We start from the raw sequence: 20070 nt of genomic DNA on the forward strand, positions 1-20070 counted from the left end.
CAGGCACTCGCCGTGGCATGGCAGTGGGTGCGGGTGGCACGCTACCTGCCATCTCCGGGCCCAGGGGTAGCCGGTGCTCCGTGAGGCGGTTGATGGCGCTGAGGGCCAGCATCGCGTGAGGGCAGACGGTGCTCTGCCCGTCCCACCAGCAGCTCTGCAGCACCGTGGGGAGATCGCAGCTCACCAGCTGCTCCGCCAGGCCCCGGTGGCTGTCCATCAGCATGTTCACCACCAGCAAGCCGTTCTGCACGCCTGAGGAGCCCCTGCAGGGACACAGCGATGTGGAGACGCTTTCCTTCCCCAAGCACGGAGCCTCCCCTGCACCTACAAGCCTGCCTGCCTGCCTTGCCCACCCCCCGCCACGCAGAGGGTCCCCCCGCCCCCAGACGCTGCCCTCACTCTGCCCCTACCCTGGGACCCTCTGCATGGTGCTCATGGCAGCAGGGATGGCACTCAGCAGGCTTGCCGAGCCCTCGCTGGAGGCAGAGCCGATGCTGGCAAAGATCTCCCGCATCATCTGTGCGTCGGCGTGGTTCAGGGGCAAGGGCTTCCCACCGGCACCTCCTGGCTCGCTGGACACAGCTCCCACCAGCACCTTCAGGGCCTGCAAGGTCAACAGCAGTCAGGAGGGCAGCGGGCGCCTCCGCCACACCTGGGTGAGCCTGCACCCTGCCCGCCCGCCCACAGCATCCCCTCTGCCACACTCACTGCCAGGCCAGCCTGCTGCACCAGGGCGGAGGAGGCGTGCTGCTGCATGCAGGCCAGCACAGCCCGCACACCCCCCTCCGTGGCAAACGGCACACGACAGTCGTACTTCGCCATGAACACGGCCAGCAGCCGCAGCGTCACCACCACCAGGGCCTTCTCTGCCACCTCGGTGCTCAGCAGCTCCACTGCCACATTCACCAACTTCTCCCTGCATGGGAAAGGACGCCTCAGGAGGAGCCTCCTGCCACTGCCGCTGGCATGCCAGCACCCCGGGCCCTGCCAGCCACCCTCTCCCTGCCCACATGGCCCTACCACAGCTGGCTCAGCCCCAGGAATGAGCCTGCCTGGGACAAACGGACACAAGATACACCTCCCTTCTTGCTGAGCACACAGGGATATCCCGGCCTTCACACCTCCAGCGCCACCTCCCACACTCCCACCTCCAGTACGGTCCCCCACCCTGCTGACACAGCCCTCCCCGGCCAGCAGGAGGGGTGCGCAGCACCCCATGGCTCACCCAACACTCCTGGTCCCCAGCCTGCCCTGGGCTTTGCCGACTTGCTGCTCGGGCTCCTCCTCCAGGATCTTCATGATGTGCTTGAGCCCGGCTAAACGCAGACCAACCTCTGTGCTGCTGCTCCGGATCACGTCCACCATGGCTGCAATCTTGGCCAGCGAGCCCCTCTCGCTCGTCCCCTCGGAGCTGCCCAACACTGGTGGGGGGAAGGCAGGGACGCAGGCGTCAGGGCAGCACTAACGTCCCCAGCAACTCCCGGGTGCCATGCACCCACAAACCCAGCACCCACAGGACCCCTCCCCAGGCAACCTCTGGGCACCTGGCCTCCCATGCCCTGCCCAGAGCCTTCCTCCCTCGAGGCAACAGAGCTGCCTCCAGCGCCGTGCGTGTGCCCCAGCGCGCAGCAGGCCTTTACCTTTGATCTGCTCCTCAGTCACCTCTGGGAAGAACAGCCCTTCCCTCTCAAGGAGCTCGCTGAACAGCTGGGAATCCGACTTGGATGCTGCAGCGGGGGCTTGGAGAGGCACTGTGGCTGCAGAAAGGTCCTCCTTTGCTGCCTTGGCTGTTGTGGCTTCAGAGACAGTGCTCTTGCAGACAGCACCCTCCGAGGACACTGCGGTGCTCCCCCGGCCATCCTGCTCGGCCCCCTTACTGAGGAAGTATTTGGCGTAGATGTGGGAGCCGCGCAGGTCACGCTGAGCACTGCCCTGGCACCGCTTCTCCAAGACCTCCAGCACCTTCTGGGCCAGCTCCACAGGTACCGACAGCTGGATCAAGGCTTCTTCATCGGACAGCTGGACAGATGGGGTCATGTTAACCCTCACGGATGTGCCACAGACCCCAAGCCCCTTGTGACAGCCAGTGCCAGAACAGACAGAAAGCCTGCACTGCCGGAGGCACCCAGGGCCATTCACCAGTGCCACCCTCCCCTGGCCGTCCCCAACCCAACTACCACCAGCCCAGACCTCCCAGCTGCATTCACCACCCAACTGCGACCGGCAAAATCACCTCATGGGCTTGCTCGCCTACCCAAACCTTGCTGGACACAGTCACTCTTACAGGGTCATGGGAGGCTGCATTTCCTCCCACCTCTCCTTTGCTGTGCCCAGCTCCCCGCGCTTTTGCCATCCCCCACTCACCCTCACATTTCAGACCCATTTCTGCCCCACTCAGGCTGCACAGCTCACACTTGCACACACAGCTCAGACCCATTTCTGCCCCTGCACAGCTCACACTTGCCGTCTCCTCCTGCAGGCCCGGTCCCTTCCCTAACGTTCTCCCTCCTCTCGTTTCCCCGCTGCAGGCTCTGGCCCATACCTGCTCTCCCCGGTCCTGCTGGATGAGGCAGGTGATCTCTTTCTGCTCCTGCGCTTCCAGCTTCTTCACAAAGAAGAGCAGCTCCCACCACTCGGCACGGCTCAGGGCCTCTGCAGCCTTGGTCGGCTGCTCCCCCAGGTAAGGCAGAGAGTACAGCCCTCCAAAGGGCTTGCAGAAAAACGGCCGCGCAACTGCAGGAGAGCAGAGCAAGGAAGGGCACTGTCAGCTCTGCCATTCCCCCCCTCCTCTGCTGCACACCCCACGTTCCCCAGGGAAAGAGCTCATGCGGACCATCTGGGCAGAAGAGGTCCCCAGTGCCCCACAGCCTGCTGTGGGAAAGGGAGGTGACAGGAGGGCAGCGAGACTGAGGGAACATGCTGGGGGGAGACCCCAGAAGCTCCAGAGATGGGGATTACCGTCTTCACTTGAACCTCTTTGGGCTATAGAACAGAAAAAGCACACGCTCAAAACAGACACCTCTAGCTCACTGCTCCCCCAACCTGTTCCCCCCGTGCCTGGACCAGCAACGCACTCGGACACCCAGCACCAGCAGAACCCACAGTGCCAGCGTCCAGCTGCAGAAGGGGAAACAGAGCTGGCCCAAGATAGGAAGTTAACTCTGCCATGAGCTTCTCTGTTTTCTAAACGCCTCCTGCTGGCTAACAAGGCAAATACTTACAGGCAAAAGAAAAACAAGACTGCACAGTTATCACACTCCTTTTAGCTAATGCATCCAAAATGAAGAAACATAATCTGTTATGTACGTTAGATATTCTCAAGGTAATTTAGAAATAAGAGCTGAATCAACACTTGCTAATATCTGCTAAGCAATAACTTGCAGGTTTTTTCTGCAAATGCAAGATGGGAGACATTTCACCACCTCAAGAATCAACAGAAAAGGGCCAAACTCCCTGGAAGAGGCTGAGGCCTGGTAAGAGCAGCTATGTACGCAGCTGATTACCAACAGTCAGTCAACGTGAGTTAATTTATCCAACTGTCAAGATCCAAAGCAGAAAGCATCTACTTTTTGAATTCAATGTCTGTGTGAGATATGATGACTGTAAAGAGTTTTACACAGAAGTAAAACAGAGCCCATGATTTTCTACCAAAATCAGAGAGACCGAGAAAAAAGGCAAAGTCTAACCAAGTTTGTTTTAACCTAGCCATTTGAAACTGCATGCAGTTAAGTCTATAGTTACCAGAGGCAGAAGCCACTACAGAAGCCATCTTTTCAACCGGCAATAAGAATTTTTTTAAAGTGGAAAATTAACCGCTCATCTCATGTATATTCTGTCTCTTGCAGCAGTTAAATCCAAATCAATCTACCCAAAAGATGTCCTACAAGATCACGGACATGAAAAAAGAGCTACTTTAGCAGGTTTCCCTGGCCAGAGTCACGTCAGACACTGAACAAGAAAGGATTATCTGAAGTGTGAATTTTCCCTTTTATCTTCCCCCAGGTCAAAGGATTCTAGGAGATTCTGCACACGTTTTATGAAAACGGTGCATTGAATGCTCACCTTGCCCAAAACTCAGCAGTATGAAGTTAAACAAATCGTTGGCATGTTGATGCTTTTAAAAACCCACATCACTTATTTAAGGGGATCCGAGTGTCCCTAAAGCAGCTTCATCTTAGAGAGACCCTACATTCTTATTTTGCCAGTTTGTTCTGTTAATTCAAACACGCGTTTTTTGACAGTCACAGTTTAAATCAAATTTTATGCTTTCTATATCATGACTTTTATTATATCCTGACAAAAGCCTAGGATTCAAAAATACTCCATGCAACCACAAGCCATGTAATTACTTAACCAGCTCTATATGGTCCTATACGCCTAGTCATATAAAGTTTACCGCTCAAAAACACGCCACAGCAGAATCAGAAAGAGATGATATAGCCACCCACATGCAGCACGTAATCTCACCTGTGTCTAGATTAACGTTCTCTATCAAACTATATTCTTTTTCCTGAGTAGCAGGATCTTCCCACTGGTCTCCAAAGCCAATAATCTCCAACATGTGCCAACGCATCCAGTAGATCTGGCCTGCTGACTGCCATAAAACCTGTGGGTGAAACAGATCAAAATGGTCAGATTTGCTCACTCATTCAATCCTCATGCTACATTTGTCCTCCTATTTCCCAAAAGCATGGAGATGATAGCAAGTACTGTTCAAGTAGAAGACCACCTAATTCATATACAGATTTCAACACGCACATTGTCTCATTTTTAAGAATACCATCTTTATTAACTTGTTCCCCTGGTTACAGCTGAATCTTTATTTTAAAAAACACCAGCTTTGCCTGCAACCACTACAGATCTCAGGTAGCTCAGCAGCGGGGAAAGGAGTGCATCTAGTTAGAGCATTCCTGCTTCAGAAGTGCCCAGCAGCAGGTGCCTTGCATACAAAGGAAGAACTTAACCAACACTACCTTGAGGCAGATGAACTGTATATGAAGGGTCCTGAGGCACAAACCACCTGGTGACTGCAAATGTAAAGAAAACTACTTTTCCTACTCTGATTTTACCTTCTCTTGGTTATACTTTTATACCTTGGTCATTCCAGGTTTTGGGTTCCTGACAAGTGTGTCTCAAAGGAGGCAACTGTTTCCTGTGCTTTGTTCAAGCTGCCTCTGAAATCAAAGGAATTTTTTTTTATGGCTTCCCATACTGTAGTTTTACATTTAATCTTCCGAGCAGAAGGAGGACCCAGCAACAGCACATACAACAAAGTCAGTAACTTTAAAAAAAACAGCAGAAAAACATATGGGTACCCTGATTCACTGAGCTCTTTTGGACTTACACCAGTACTACTAGGACTCCACTGTGCCAGAGAGCTAAAGAGGTAAGATGCTGAGAGGCTTTAAGAAAGCATTATATGAAAGGAGACTGAGTTAAACTCTACACACACCACCGATAAGTCTTCAAAGAATTCCTGATGCAAACTGGTTACGTACCAAATATCATCTCAAAGGAGTCATGGAAAGATATGACTGAAGGACCAGGCACAACAGTGGAACTTTTTCTTTGGAGAGGCAAAGAAAGCAAAAGAAAGCACAGCAACAAAGGGAAGATGAGAGGAGGCAGGAGAAACACTCATGATGAACTGGCCCAAATCAAAAAAATGCATCATGAACGTGCATTTTGCACGCAGAAGACTAACAGCGAGCCTCAGGCAGGATGTTCAAGCAGTTCTTGTAACTTGAACTCAATAGTCATCAGCAGATAAGCTGTCAACATAAAGCAAGTGTGATACACAAGATAAGAAAGAGGAACAGAGATAAAAATCAAGTTTCCCTTCAAAGAGAGACTGATGACAAAGGCCCAGAAAAGCGACGATGATCAAGAGATGTCATTACAAGGATGTTTTTGAGATGTCAAATTGCTGGTATCTCCCTGTGGAAAAAACCCTCATTGAATGGTTTGACTCACAAGTTTCTCACATAGCTCTGGGGAACTGCTACAGCCGCGTACATGGATATGAACATAAAGAACAGGGCAAAAATTAACACTCACAAAGACTGCATGCATATTCCCAACTTCCTAGACAGGCTGGAAGGCAAGGAACTCTAACAGTGGCAGAAATTAGGTACCTCCAAATATAACAGCCAACAAACTACTTCACTGAATATTTATTACCTTTTAGATCTGGTTTTGCCAGTAGTATCAGCCTTACAGAAAACTGTTATTGAAAATAAGCCCGGATGGAGCAATTGCAAGTTCATTCAACCTAATTAAACAGAAAAATAGACCGGAGAAGAAACCCAAGGGACCAACTGAACAAAGGGAATGGAAGTTAACAATATACTTGAACTCAATGGTGAATAAAAAATTCCTCTGAAATTTGTATCACAGTCAATAGGAAAAAAATGTGAAAGGATCTTGGTGCTCTTTCCAAGTGTCCAGTTAGATTAAGAATAAAAGCAAGTACAAGATTATAAGAAATAGAAAACAGAATTTTAGAAAAACACAGATTTCAGAAATCAAGGAGCACAAGGAAAAAGACAGAATCAGTAGGAAACATATTCCCTTTGCAATTTATCTTTACAGACCAGGTTATAAAAGACAAAAGGTTTATCAACCACTTAAAAATAAGATGCAAAGCAGTTATTCAGTTGAGGGGGCCTGCAATGAAAAATCCCCTATGCGTGGTCCAAAACTAGAAGAGTATTTTATTTGAATATTGAGTAAACTCAACAGAAAGCAAAGCAAACTGATAATGCGTAGAGGGATACAAATCCAGAAGTTGCCACAATGGAGAGAGAAGCAAAATTCAGTTTGGAGGACAGAGATGAAAGACACGCCAAGTAATCTGCCAGAAGCACAGTTGTAAAGCGGGAAGGATTGAAGTTATTCAGTGGTGTGTCCATGTAACTGAAAAAACACTAAAGCCAGTGCTTCTAATTTGAGGAAAAAAAAAAAAAAATCATTACTACAGCTTCACTACTTTGACTTCAGTAGTATGCAACCCTTTAAAGCATATTTTAGTGGAAAGAACAACTGAAGGTGTTCAAGATAAACACTACATTTGAATTAATGGGTAAACCTGCTTTCAGTTTCAGTTCTGACAAATTGACATTTGACAATTCTGACATTAGCTTTCTTTGCTGAAGTAACTGATTAAAAAAAAAAATAATCATTTATTTCAATTGCCAACTTCAGTAAAGCAGAGGGCATCACACAGTAAATTATTAAACCAGAGAAGAAAATGATTAAGTAAAGAAACGTGCTCAACAGGACCCAAGAACTTAGGAGTGTGAAGGGGAAAGAATGGGACTAGAAGAAAGCGCACATAAGATGGGCAAGCCATATTTGCACAGCACATGCTGCCTTAACAGTTATGCTCTCCCAACACAAGCACACAGCGGTGATATCCACCACCAAACAAGCAGATAAGACTGAAAGCATCCTTCTTCCATACACACATTTCAGAGCATTTTAAGCTGCCGGTTTAAATTACATCTGCAAGAAGTGCTCCAAAACTAGAAGGAGCCTGGACCCGAGTTAAGTTAACGTTACTGAAAGTTGATTGGAAAAATTCATCCTAAAATGAGTTCTCACTGAACAAGAAGAAGGGTGTCAGAAGGAAGCAGCCTGCAACTGGCTGAGGAAAAAAGCCAAAAGAATATTCACACAATTTCCCCGTGCACAAGAAAGCAAAGAGAGACAACAGGAGAAAAGAAGTCAGTCAGTGCTCTTAATTGGCTAAATTGGCTATAAATGAAAACAATGGCGTTACACAAAATAAAATGGGCTACAGGAGAATGGGTACAGGAAGGCTAGAGAATCTTGTGCTTAACAAAAGCTAAAAGTAGATTTGAAGGAGATAGTCTTCAAACATGCAGAAGGTAACGTCAAATTCTTTACCTCCTCTCTGGAAAGGCTGGTAATGAACTAAGTTACAGCAAGAGAGATTTAGAAAGAGCATTAGGAAGTCATGCATTTCTACAGATAGCAGAGCGAGGCTTTTCAGCTACTGATTTTTGAATATCAGCAACACAGAGCTTTGCACTAGCATGACACTTAAGCGTATTCACAGGCCATCTATATCCGCAGAAATCAGCTTGACGTAGGAAAGCCTTTCAGCATAGGTTTAGGTGGCACCTGAAGTACAGCTATGACCAACTGAAGTGGCCTCAGGCTCCTTATTTATCACCTGCAAAATGAAAGCATGCGCTTCTGCAAATTACTTGTGGGAGAGAAAACAAAACGAAACAAAACAAAACCGACAAACCCAGACTTTCACACATTAAAATGTGTGCAGTGGTTACAGTTTCTCATTTTCCTGGTTACTATCTCAATTTAATATCTAATGAACTGAATTATAGCCCTGTTTGCAGCCAACACAATCCTGGACTGAGCAGAGGACACAAGCAGAGACAGCCTTCTTATCTGTGGATGACAGCCAGCTAAAGCTTGATTTTTAAGAGAACAGAAATCGCGTCTCTAGCTGCAGTGTTTGGGAAGCTCAAAAGCATAGACAAAGTGCAAGATCAGCAGACAGCTTGCAGAAATAACCATACATAGATTAGAGTGATGCACAAAGGCCACCAGCTCCATGCTGCACAGTCAAAACAAAATCTCAGCTCTCACTGAACATGCCGAGCCTTCAGGACTGAGAAGAAAGTCTCAAGAAAAAGGTCTAAGCAGGAGCAAACACCTCCCCCCATGCCCGCAAAAAGTCTAGAACAGCACTTAAAATGCTCTCCCACTCCCAGGCCTGAGTGCAAGCCCTGCTGCTTCAGCACTGACACTAGCAGGATGTTCTGGGAGCGGCAAGAGCTGAATGCCTTAGGCCAAGAATTAGAGACCGAGCCACCAAAGGGAACCTTGTGGTTTGTGTTTACTACAGTCTGCCCCATCAAGGGGAGCCTATTGACAAAGTCTTCTTACTGCAGCTACAGGAGGGATTGCACTCGCGGGCTCTCTCTTCCCGCTGCAGAACTTCAACAGCACTGACATCTGCTGGAAAAGTGGCACAGCTGTAGGCAATCCAGGAGACTCCTGCAGTGCTTAGGATAACTTATTAAGCCAGGTAATAGACAGCCCTACCAGAGGGAATGCGATACTGGACCTGTTGGTCACCAACACAAGTGAGCTAATCACAGACGTTAAGACTGGAGGCAGCCTGGTCTGAAGCGATCGTGCACTGATGGAGTTCACAGTCCTGAGGGATATGGGACAAGCAAAGAGTAAAGTCAGGACCCTGAATTTTGGCAAAGCAAGCTTCCAGCTGTTCAAGGAGTTAGTTAATGGGACTCCCTCAGAAAACTCACTCAGGAAAAAAGGAGCAGAACAGAGCTGGCAGATCTTTAAGGATGCTTTCCACAGAGTCCAAGAGCTCTCGATCTCCATGTGTAAGAAATCAGGAAAAGAAGGCAAGAGACCGTCATGGATGAATCATGACCTGCTGGTGAAACTAAGGGGCAAGAAGGAAATGGAATGCACATGCAGTGGAAGCAGGGCAGGTATCAGGGGACAGCGACATCCTGACAAAATGCATCACAGAGTCTTGCGGGAATTGGCTGATGTAGTTGCCAAGCCACTCTTCATCATATTTGAAAGGTCACAGTAGTCAGGAAAAGTCCCCAGTGACTGGAAAAAGGGAAATATTGCACCCATCTTTAAAAGTGGTAGAGAGAAGGACCCTGGGAACTACCGACCTGTCAGCCTCACCGCTATGCCTGTGAAGATCGTGGAACAGCCTCTCCTAGAAGCTATGCTAAGGTACATGGAGGACACGGAGGCAATTCGAGACAGCCAGCATGGCTTCACCAAGGGCAAGCCTGGCCTAACCAATCTAGTGTCCTTCTATGATGGAGTGACTACATCAATGGACAAAGGAAGAGCTACTGATGTCATCTATCTGGACTTCTGTAAGACTTTTAACATGGTCCCCCACAACACCCTTCTCTCTAAATTGGAGAGATACGTATTTGATGGATGGACTGTTTGGTGGATGAGGAATTGGCTGGAAGGTCACATGCAAAGAGTAGTGGTCAACAGCTCAATGTCCAGATGGAGACTGGTGACAAGTGGTGTCCTTCAGAGATCCGTACTGGGACCAGTACTGTTTAATGTCTTCATCAATGACACAGACAGTCGAGTTCACCCTCTGTAAGAGACGGATTGTAAATGCCCTGACGAGGGCCAGAAGGCCCTCGAAGCCTTCAATGGAATGCCTCAAACACTCACAAGGAAATAAATAATGCAGGCCTGGCTTTCAAAGAATTGATAAGGCTAACACTTCTGGCGCCTGAAAGTGTGGGAGAACTGTCTTGTGAAGACAGGATAGTTCTGCCACTCGTGTGTTGAGCTTGCTAATTCTCAGTTCTCAAGGCCATTGTGTCCGATAAGTGACCTTATTTCATTATCCACAAAATGCATACGAAAACGCACACCCCTGGCTATGCTAATGAAGATCACAGAGATCATGCTAAACACGTATGACTATGGCACTCATCTCTCCACCCAAATTATGCTACACCTCACCTGGGAGAAGGGAGAAACCTGAGACAAGGCTGTCCTCAGCAAGGGGGGTGGACCGTGCTAATTCAGCAAACATAAAAAGGGAAAATAAGTGCCCCTAGGGAAAAACAAAGAAACAACAAAAGAAGACAACAGTGCCTGGGAAGATTCTTCCCAAGAAAGAAGACCGTACCTGGGAAGATTCTGCCAAGAAAGAAGAAGATTATGCCTGGGAAGATTCCCCGAAAAAGACGCTGGAACCAGGACCGGTGATCTCTTTATCTCCATCTTTTTCTCTGTCTTTTCCTTTCTCTATCCCTCAGTTTCCCTTTTCTCTTAGAATTGTTAAGTAACAGAGTTGTTAAGTAACGACCTTAAGTACGACCTTAAGTACCGCTTGCCATAAATCGTCCTATACCTGTTGTTAAGTATCACGACGCATACCTCACCATTTGCCATAATTTGTTATATACCTAACCAATTATTGTGGACTTGTTAAGACCCATACTAACCATTTTGGTAAGCTAATAAATGTTCGTATATGGACCTTGAGATTTATCTCACCTTAGTCCGTGCCGTTGAGAATTTACGAATCTGAAGTCACTTACCCCACCTCTTTGCTGAGTGGGACGTGACACCCTCAGCAAGCTTGGAGACAACACCAAGCTAAGCGATGCAGTTGACATGCCTGAGAGACAGGATGCCCTCCCGAGGGGCCTGGACAAGCTCTAGAAGTGGGCTTATGTGAAACTTCATGAGGTTCAACAAGGCCAAGTGCAAGGTCCTGCACCTGGGTTGGGACACCCCGCAATATCAATACAGGCTGAGGGATGAAGGGATTGATAGCAGCCCTGCAGAGAAGGACTTGGGAGTACTGGTGAATGAAAAGCTGGACATGAGCCAGCAACGTGTGCTCACAGCCCAGAAAGCCAACTGTATCCTGGGCTGCATCAAAAGCAGCGGGGCCAGCAGTGCCTGGGAGGTGATTTTGCCCCTCTACTCCACTCTGGTGAGACCCCACCTGCATCCAGCTCTGAAGTCTTCTGTACTGGAAAGACACAGACCTGTTGGAGTGGGTCCAGAGGAGGGCTACAAAAACCACTAGAGGGCTGGAGCACCTCTCCAATGAGGACAGGCTAAGGGTTGGGTTGTTTAGGCTGGAGAAGAGAAAGCTCCAGGGAGACCCTATAGCGGCCTCTCAATACTTAAAGGGGACTCATAAGAAAGATGGGGACATATTATTTTTAGTAGGGCCTGTTGCAATAGGACAAGGGGTAATGGTTTTAAACTGAAAGAGAGTAGATTCAGATTGGACATAACGAAGAAATTCTTTACAATGGGAGTGGTGAAACACTGGAACAGGTTGCCCAGAGAGGTGGTAGATGCCACCTGGAAACATTCAAGGTCAGGCTGGACAGGGCGCTCAGCTGATTACAGGGACGCTGGACTAGATGACCTTTAAAGGTCCCTTCCAACCCAAACTATTCTATTACCCCCCTTCCTCAAATATTGAGGCCTTTTCCCTATCTTTGGCAAAAACTTAGCAACTCAACTGCAAATATGCAGCTTTAACAGCTCTTTTTAACCCAAACTCTCATTTAAGGTCTACTCAGCCAAAGGGTATTTTTAAAGGCAAACAGACCCTGGCATATACTCACAGATCAAAAGAAACAGTCATGTAGGCTGTGTCCGACCCAGTGAGAACAACGCTATGCTGTAAGTACTGTCGCTCACATGCCAAGGCTTAAGACCTTCAAGGACCTTTTGCTGTGTTACTCATTTGTGACAGTTAGCCTGGTGTCCCCCCACCCCAAGATCAAACCAGGGCTAGGGACTGTTCCTGGAAGGCAGGATATAGCCATCTGCCTTAGCAGGACACCCCAAACTAAACCACACTAGCTTTCCTCAGGACCTGGAACTTCAGCTCTGAAAGGTGACTTCTTCGCTAGGACAGATGTAGAAAGTGTCCTAATCATGATATATCTATTGTCCAACTTCCTGCACATGAAGACATCGTTAGGAAATCATCAGTCACCCCCTCTGCCATCCCAGCCAGACTGCTTTCACTAATGACCTACCTGCACAGTGTGCTTGCTATTAGTGCTCTGAAGAAACTCGCCTTCCTCCCCAGCTTTAACATCACCAAAGTCCTCCAGCAAGCGCACCTTCATGCCGCGCACCAGGGTTGCCTGTAAGTACTCCACATAGCCACTGCGGTCTGCAAAGTCTGATGGGGTGAGGAAGGCACGACCTTGTTTTTTGCGGGGAACTTGATTTGAAGCGAGCACAGGCATTTGGGCAGTAGTGCAGGCTTGGGTTTTGGGCTGGAAGATGGATTGGGCAGTGCGGGGCCGCAGCTCCTGCTGGGGCAGCAGCTCTGGCTTGTGGCTGTGGTCCCAGCCCATCACGTGCACCAGCTCCAAGATGAGATTTGCCATAGCCATGCTGAACTCAAACTCCTGCTTCACGCGGCTCCTCTCCTCAGTGAGCAGGCTGGGCACAGCGCAGTTCGTCTGCTCCCTTCCCGGCTCCACGCCACTGCTGAGCTTGTCCATGAGAGCAGTGACACACAGGTAGTGCTTCACCAGGATGAACAGTAGCTTCCCAGGGATCTGCGACAAGCACAGCCATCAGACTCCAGCCTGCAGAACACCTCCAGCCCCCGGCTCCCTCCAAGCCACCAGCTCATCCACAGCCAGGCTCCTGTGACAGCTCCGGAGCAGCAGGCAGCAGCAGAGACCTCTCAGCCCACCCTCGTCTCCCTGCTCAGAGACAAGGCTCTCCACGTGCCTCTCCACCACCCCCCAGCCTCAAAAGCCAGCTCCAGATCCTCTGCCAGCTCTCCCAATACCCAGTCCTGCTCAGCTGCCCACTCCTGTCCCAAACAAGGACACCAGCTCTGGCACCCCACTCTCACCCCTCCTGACCCCTAAAGCCCACAGGCTGGCAGGGCCTGACACTACCTGGGGAAGGTGAATCCCCTCAAAGGACATGCAGTGCTCTTCAGAAGACATCATCTCAGCAAACAGCTCCAGCAAGGTGTAGCGACCGTCAAAGTCTACGTGCTGCTCGATGCCATCCTGATGGCTCAGGGACAGCAGGACATAGGCTCGGCTCCCTGCAATAACAACAGAAATGTTTCGGGTCCCCTGAAGACAACTCTCACCCCACCTTCCCTGTGTGAGACAGACTTGCAGGCAAGGAACAGCTTCGCTGCTCAGTGTAACCTAGAACCACGTTCTGTCCTTTAATCTGGACTGGCAACATTTTGCTCCACTGAATAACACTGTATTTTTCCACCCCTAAAGCTGCAAGACTCCCCCAAAGCAGCAACCCCAAATAACTGACTCCAGAACAGGGTTCCAGGGAAGAAAAAAGTTAAGTTTTAAGCTGAATCAGCCCCCAACCTGCCCCACTGGAGACCCACGTGAACTTGGGCACTAGGTCAAGGAAAGCTAGATCTCCTGTGGGACACGCCACCGCTAGCAACCTTCCCGGTGCACCCAAGCCTCATCAGGCACTTCCAAGCCATGGCAGCTCCTCTCAAACGAGAGGACTGGGTGAGGACCAGGCCTCTGCCCACCAGGGCCTGAGGAAAGGCTCCCTGCCAAAAACAGGCCAAAGCCTTTCTAACTGACAGCGTCCAGCAGAGGCACCCCAACACTCTGCCAAGCCCCTCGGCATAAGTCCTCCTAACAGTTAATCAGCATCCCAGCTCGGGAAGCCACCAGGGAAAGGGCTCCCAAGTCTTAGAGCACCCCAGACAACTATGACCAAGGAGCCACTTGGAAGCTCCAGTCTGATTCTTCCCCTTTTGACAACAAGCCCCGGGACACACCGCTTCCCGGGCATCCCACACCTACAAAAGGGCTGGCACCCCTCAGCTGCCCAGCAGCACCTCCTCAGTGGCAGCGAGCAGTAGCAGGCCCCACCTGCATCGTGCGAAGCCAGGGCCCTCAGCATCTTGCCCGCACTGCGGCGGATTTGCTTCTCCTTGTGGCACAGCATCCTCATCAGCAAGTCGAGGGCTCCCGTCTCCTTGAAGGCACCTGCCAGCGAGCCAATGCTGGCGTACGCGCTCAGCACGTGGATGGTATTGAGGATGGAGGACTCGGGGGCCCCAGGCTCAGATATCTGACGGCCAGCCCGCTGCACCAGGCTCCTGACATCGGCCTTCATCTCCAGCAGCGAGGCTTCGTCCAGGGGCACATCTGCAGCAAAGGGGCCGGCTGCCTTCTCCTCCTTCCCCCACTGCCCTTCCAGCTTCCTCTTGCCCAGCAGCGCCGGGCAGCTGGCACAGACCTCTTCTGCAGACATCCACATGGAGACGTTCTCCGGCTTGGTCTCTGCAGAGGAGGCACTGCTGCCTCCCGCTGCTCTCTCTTCCAAGCTGACAATACTCCACTGGATAAGGTACTCAGGCTGGCCGTCGTGGCCTCGCCGCTGCCGAAGCAGCTCCTCCGGGTAGGCCTGCAGTTTGGGTCCCAGGTGCACAAGCAGGTTGCCATTATGCCTCTCGTTCACCATGGCAGGAAATGTGCCTGCAGAGACGGAGGGGAAGCAGAGGCAAGCTTTTATTTCCGAGCTGCATGCCAGGGAAAGCATGAGCAAGCATCTCAGTAGAAGCGTCTGAAGAAAACCCCATTTTGCAGAAGCTCACATCCCCGCTCTGAGAAAACGAGCCGCCGTTTCAAATACAAACCCTGTTCCCAGCGTTACTGGCATGCACAAAGAGGTTCTCCTGAAAAATAACAAGGCAAAACGGGCCCATCCAGATCCTCTTATAAGACAGCAAATAACAAAAGGAGACCTGGGTCCTGTTCTCATCTCTGCCACTGTCCACAACATGACCCTGTGCAAGTTGCTGCTTTTGCACTTCTGTTTTCCCTCTTGTTATTTACCATTTATATCTGCTTAGACTGCAAGTTTTCCTAGAGCTTAAGGCTTCAGGCAGACACTGCCTCTCACTGGAGAGCTGTGCAGCTGGACCTAACTTGAGTTACCAGGCCCTGAAGTAAATAACCAGAAATTTCTCAGATCAAGTTCATATACAACAAATCAGGTCACTAGCTAAAAGCAGCTCAGTATTTCCTCCTTAGCCTCCTCTCAGATACTCTTTGCCTTTCCAATGTTTAGTCAATGGGCAAATTCAACAAAATGAAAATATTGCTACTCTCTGCTGCCTGACTGTTCTGTGTAACTTAGGACTACAAAGAAGCAGCTATAACACTGCTTTCATCTATGCAAAGATGAAGATGAATTAATTTGCTGTCTAAGACTGAGTTCCAGCAATCAGCTGGCCAACTGTAGACAATACCACACACAATGGACTGACTTCATTACTACAAAGAATGCCAGATCAGAGCCTGAGAAGAAGGTCCTCAGAGGAGCTCAGGCAGGTGGTAGAGGAAACACATGAACAGGCCCTCTTGCTGTAGCTTACACATACTAGCAAGAGAAGCAGTGAAGCAACAAACTGCTCAGTTGATGGTAACACAAGTTGTTCTTAAAAAACGAGCTAACATCCACAGGAAACAGTCAATCTGTGAACAACTAAAGAAGATACTGACTATCAAAGACGATGATAGGCACATTAAAGATGCTTCCCAGGTGCAGCGAGAAGCCTGAACTCCCAAGAAATTCGTACTTACCTGCCTTCAATTGTGCCTTCCCTGGAGTTTGCAGCAAGCCAGCTGGGAACCTTCTCACAGTCTCTCTGTAATAAAAGGATCAAGTTACTCTCCTGTGCTTTGTAACAGTGTTTAGATGCCGCATCATAAGCCAAACAATTGTTTTCCCTAACTGCTTGTACAGTGCACAAAAAAACCCTACCGCAAGAGGTTTGCATAAAATAAAAATCATAGTAAACCAAAAGTCTCTGTGAAGCATTATTTTATTTGATAATTTTCACACCATTCCTACATCATAGCATTTAGTACAAAAAACTCTTTAGAGCAGGGGTCCAAAACGATGCGTAGCTAGGTAGGAAAGAAACTGGATTTAGGGTACCTACAGAAGTAGCTGCAATGTGTATGATGAGTGAGGAACACTAAAGCCTATAACAACCCACAGCTAAATTGTTAGACTCCTTAAACAGAATCATAGAATAGTTTCGGTTGGGAGGGACCGCAAAGATCATCTAGTTCCAACCCCCCTGCCCTGGGCAGGGACACCTCCCACTAGACCAAGCTGCCCAAAGCCCCATCCAGCCTGGCCTTGAACACTTCCAGGGATGGGGCAGCCACAACTTCCCTGGGCAACCTGTTCCAGTGCCTCACCACCCTCAGAGTGAAAAATTTCTTCCTGGCATCTAATCTAAATCTCCCCTCTTCCAGTTTGAAGCCATTAGCCCTCGTCCTATCACTACACGCACTACATTAATACATTAAATGCACGCACTAGGGTAAGTTTCAGAGTTGTGGCAAATGAAAATGGCATAAAGCACCACGTTCAGACATACAGCCCAGCCCAGCGTGGGCACAGACAGGCAGCGCACCCCATCCCAGCCCCGGGAGCGCAGGGTCGCAGTTCTGCCCGCACATGGAGACGAGCAGCAACGCTAAAAACCATTTGCCTCGGCAATGGCCGACGCGGAAACGACGGGTTTTCTTCCGGGCCGTTCCTCAGCAAGCCCAGCTCCACCTCCCGGCCTCTTCGCTCACCGCTGCCCCGTCGCCCCCGCCGCGGGAGCCGCAGTGAGACAAGGGAAAACGGGGCCCGACCCCGCTGCACGGGCAGGCGGCTCCCCCCACACACATCTGCCCCGACAAGGGGAAAAGTAGGCGCCCACTCACGCCTCGGCAGCATCGGGAGGTCCCGTCCCCACCCGGCGCCGTTTCAGTTCTCCTCCCGCACCGTTGAGCGCCAGGGTCGACGACGCGGCCGAGACCGACGACCCCCGCCACCCGCACCTACCGCCGCCGCGCCCCGCTTCCGGGTCTCCGGCACGCACGGGCGCGCGGACGGCGCCCGCTACGGGTGGCGGCGAGGGCCAGCAGAGCTTGCGGGCGGGCGCGGTCGCCGCCTCCTCCGCCCCGCCGGCTCTGGGGGGGGGGGCTGGTTGTGGGGTGTCACAGGGCTGCTGCCCCCCCCCTCCCCTTTCCTGTGCTGCCCGCTCCCTGGGTGTAGGGACAGAAAAATATGAAAAATCGACATATCTTGTGATTCTCCTAGCTAATAATTAAAAGCGATACAAAAAATTGCGGTTGGGAGCTGAAGTGGGGAAGTGTCGATCCGTGCGAGGGTAGAAAGGCCTTGCAGAGGGACCGGGCCAGGCTGGGTCGATGGGCCGAGGCCAATGGTAGAAGGTTCAACACGGCCAAGTGCCGCCGGGTCCTGCACTTGTCTCACAACGGCCCCACGCAGCGGTACAAGCTCGGGGAGGAGCGGCCGGAGAGCTGCCTGGTGGAAAAGGACCTGGGGGTGTTGGTTGACGGCCAGGTGAATACGAGCCAGCAGTGTGCCCAGGTGGCCAAGGCGGCCAACAGCATCCTGGCCTGTATCAGGAACAGTGATACCTGGCCAGCAGGACTGGGGCAGTGATCGTCCCCCCTATACTCGGCACTGGTGAGGCCCCACCTCAAATACTGTGTCCAGTTTTGGGCCCCTCTCCACAAGAAAGACATTGAGGTGCTGGAGCGGGTCCAGAGAAGGGCGATGAAGCTGGTGAGGGGTCTGGAGAACAAGTCTTATGAGGAGCGGCTGAGGGAGCTGGGGTTGTTTAGCCTGGAGAAAAGGAGGCTGCGGGGAGACCTTATCGCTCTCTACAACTACCTGAAAGGAGGGTGTAGAGAGGTGGGGGTCGGTCTCTTCTCCCAAGTGACAGGCGATAGGACAAGAGGAAATGGCCTCAAGCTGCACCAGGGGAGGTTTAGACTGGGTATTAGGAAAAATTTTTACACTGAAAGGGTTATCGAGCATTGGAACAGGCTGCCCAGGGAAGCGGTTGAGTCACCATCCCTGGAGGTGTTTTAAAGATGGTAGACGTGGTGCTGAGGGACGTGGTTTAGTGTTGGTTTTGTCAGAGTTAGGTTGATGGTTGGACTGGATGATCTCAAAGGTCCCTTCCAACCTAGACAATTCTATGATTCCATGAAGACTGCATCTGCAAGAGCTCAGGTTGCTTGTGTTACTCTGCATGTTGGTTTATGACTAATGAACTTTGTTAAGGACTTTTGACAGGTAGGTGAAAGGAAGGCCAAAAGCCTGTGATGTCAGCGCTAACATTATTGCACATGCAACGTTAACTAAAAATTGCAGATAGCCAGTGCAGCAGCTTCTTCTGGCCTAGGGTTGTGGGAACAGTGCCAGCCCTGCACCCCATTCTCCTGATTTGTCCTGCTTCAGTGGGAACTGTGCTCACTCTCGGCAGGTTTGGGGTTGTATGACTGCCCTAGTCTCAGCATTGATAGAGAGGCAATTGAAGCCAGTTGCACACAAGTTTGGCCTGTTTCTGGTTCCTTTCCTGCTTTGGTGTTACACTGATCTGTAACGCTCATACCATAAAATCTATAATTCTTACCCTTTGCCCATATTTCCCTCCCTTGACAGGCCTCACAGCTGTTAACTACAATCCAGTAGGTGCAGGTTTCTACCAGTCTGTTAACATCTGCTTTAAATTATAAACAAACATTAAAATCAAAGGCTAAACAGATGAGAATCTGCTTTCTTATTCGATCCTGGAGCAACTTCAGGTTTCATTTCTACCTTCAGTACCAATGCAGCAGATTAGACAATTTCCATGTTTTATAATAGCAATCAGCAATTAATATAAACAATATAATCGCAATTAACTATAGGCTGGATAAATCAGTGCAGTGCTGCATCGGTCTGTGGGGACCATCCTCTAAAGCTGTGGCACCAGTAGTGGACTGCAAATGTTTGTGTTTCCAAGGCAGCCTCTTGATTTCTCTATTAGTTCGTGTAACCTCTGTTGATGCTCTCTTTCCAGAATCCCATGGATGCTCTTGAAATCTCTGTGTTTTCCATTAACGTCATTTTCCTTCCCTATTAACGCACAAGGCATTGTTAAAATTTAGAGGATCGAACTGGTATTCAGTTAACATCATGCTTTGCCTTTACAAGCCACTTCATCTCTTGTAGAGATAAACACAGTGTATTTGCATTAATGAAGGGGAAAATAACTTCCTAAATGCCACGCAACTACATAAAAGCTGACACCATGCACATAACCATTGCTCTTTTCCTCTGTTCTTGGCAACTGTTATTTTGTGCATGTGCTGCACCTGCAACGCTGCTGTGTTTAATGTCACAAACACGAGGTGGTGATAATGCTCTGAAGTGGGAAACGCAGCCTGGCTGGTAACGTTGGCTGGTACATCAGCTGGCAACATCCCGTAGCCAAAATTGTCACCAACAATAAATGGCGGTGGCCGGATAGGACACAGGCATCTTGTTTGTGATGCTGAGATGTTTCCTGTGGTATTTATATGCTCTGCTTATGTTCTTGGCTCTGATCGTCTTGATGCCATGCTTAGTCATTTATCCTAAAAATAAAGGTTATGTCTGTGGTGTCTTGCTCCATGTTAGGAGTTTTATATG

General features: G+C 49.9%; 1 protein-coding gene across 6 annotated transcripts in view; it reads right to left on the bottom strand.

Annotated features, from left to right (window-relative positions):
• Window positions 1-17448, bottom strand: part of LOC141740297 (cullin-9-like) — a 34714-nt gene extending 17266 nt beyond the window's left edge. For 3 of the 6 annotated variants that reach the window (XR_012585951.1, XM_074578734.1, XM_074578738.1), the window contains exons 1-12: window positions 17304-17443; window positions 16161-16225; window positions 14442-15050; window positions 13473-13627; window positions 12588-13121; window positions 4468-4606; window positions 2543-2733; window positions 1641-2019; window positions 1226-1421; window positions 709-916; window positions 411-604; window positions 46-263 (exon numbers count right to left, since the gene is read on the bottom strand). Coding sequence is in view for 5 of the 6 variants with exons in the window: in XM_074578734.1 (XP_074434835.1) it covers window positions 46-263; window positions 411-604; window positions 709-916; window positions 1226-1421; window positions 1641-2019; window positions 2543-2733; window positions 4468-4606; window positions 12588-13121; window positions 13473-13627; window positions 14442-15036 (2809 nt within the window). In the remaining variant the exon portion in view is untranslated. Of the gene's footprint in view, window positions 1-45; window positions 264-410; window positions 605-708; window positions 917-1225; window positions 1422-1640; window positions 2020-2542; window positions 2734-4467; window positions 4607-5498; window positions 5628-12587; window positions 13122-13472; window positions 13628-14441; window positions 15051-16160; window positions 16226-17303 lie in introns of those variants that run through there. The other 3 variants (XM_074578736.1, XM_074578735.1, XM_074578737.1) reach the window with 3 other exon arrangements.
• Between the last annotated feature and the right edge of the window lie 2622 nt (window positions 17449-20070).

Source organism: Larus michahellis, chromosome 3, assembly GCF_964199755.1.
Source record: "Larus michahellis chromosome 3, bLarMic1.1, whole genome shotgun sequence".
Taxonomy (NCBI): domain Eukaryota; kingdom Metazoa; phylum Chordata; class Aves; order Charadriiformes; family Laridae; genus Larus; species Larus michahellis.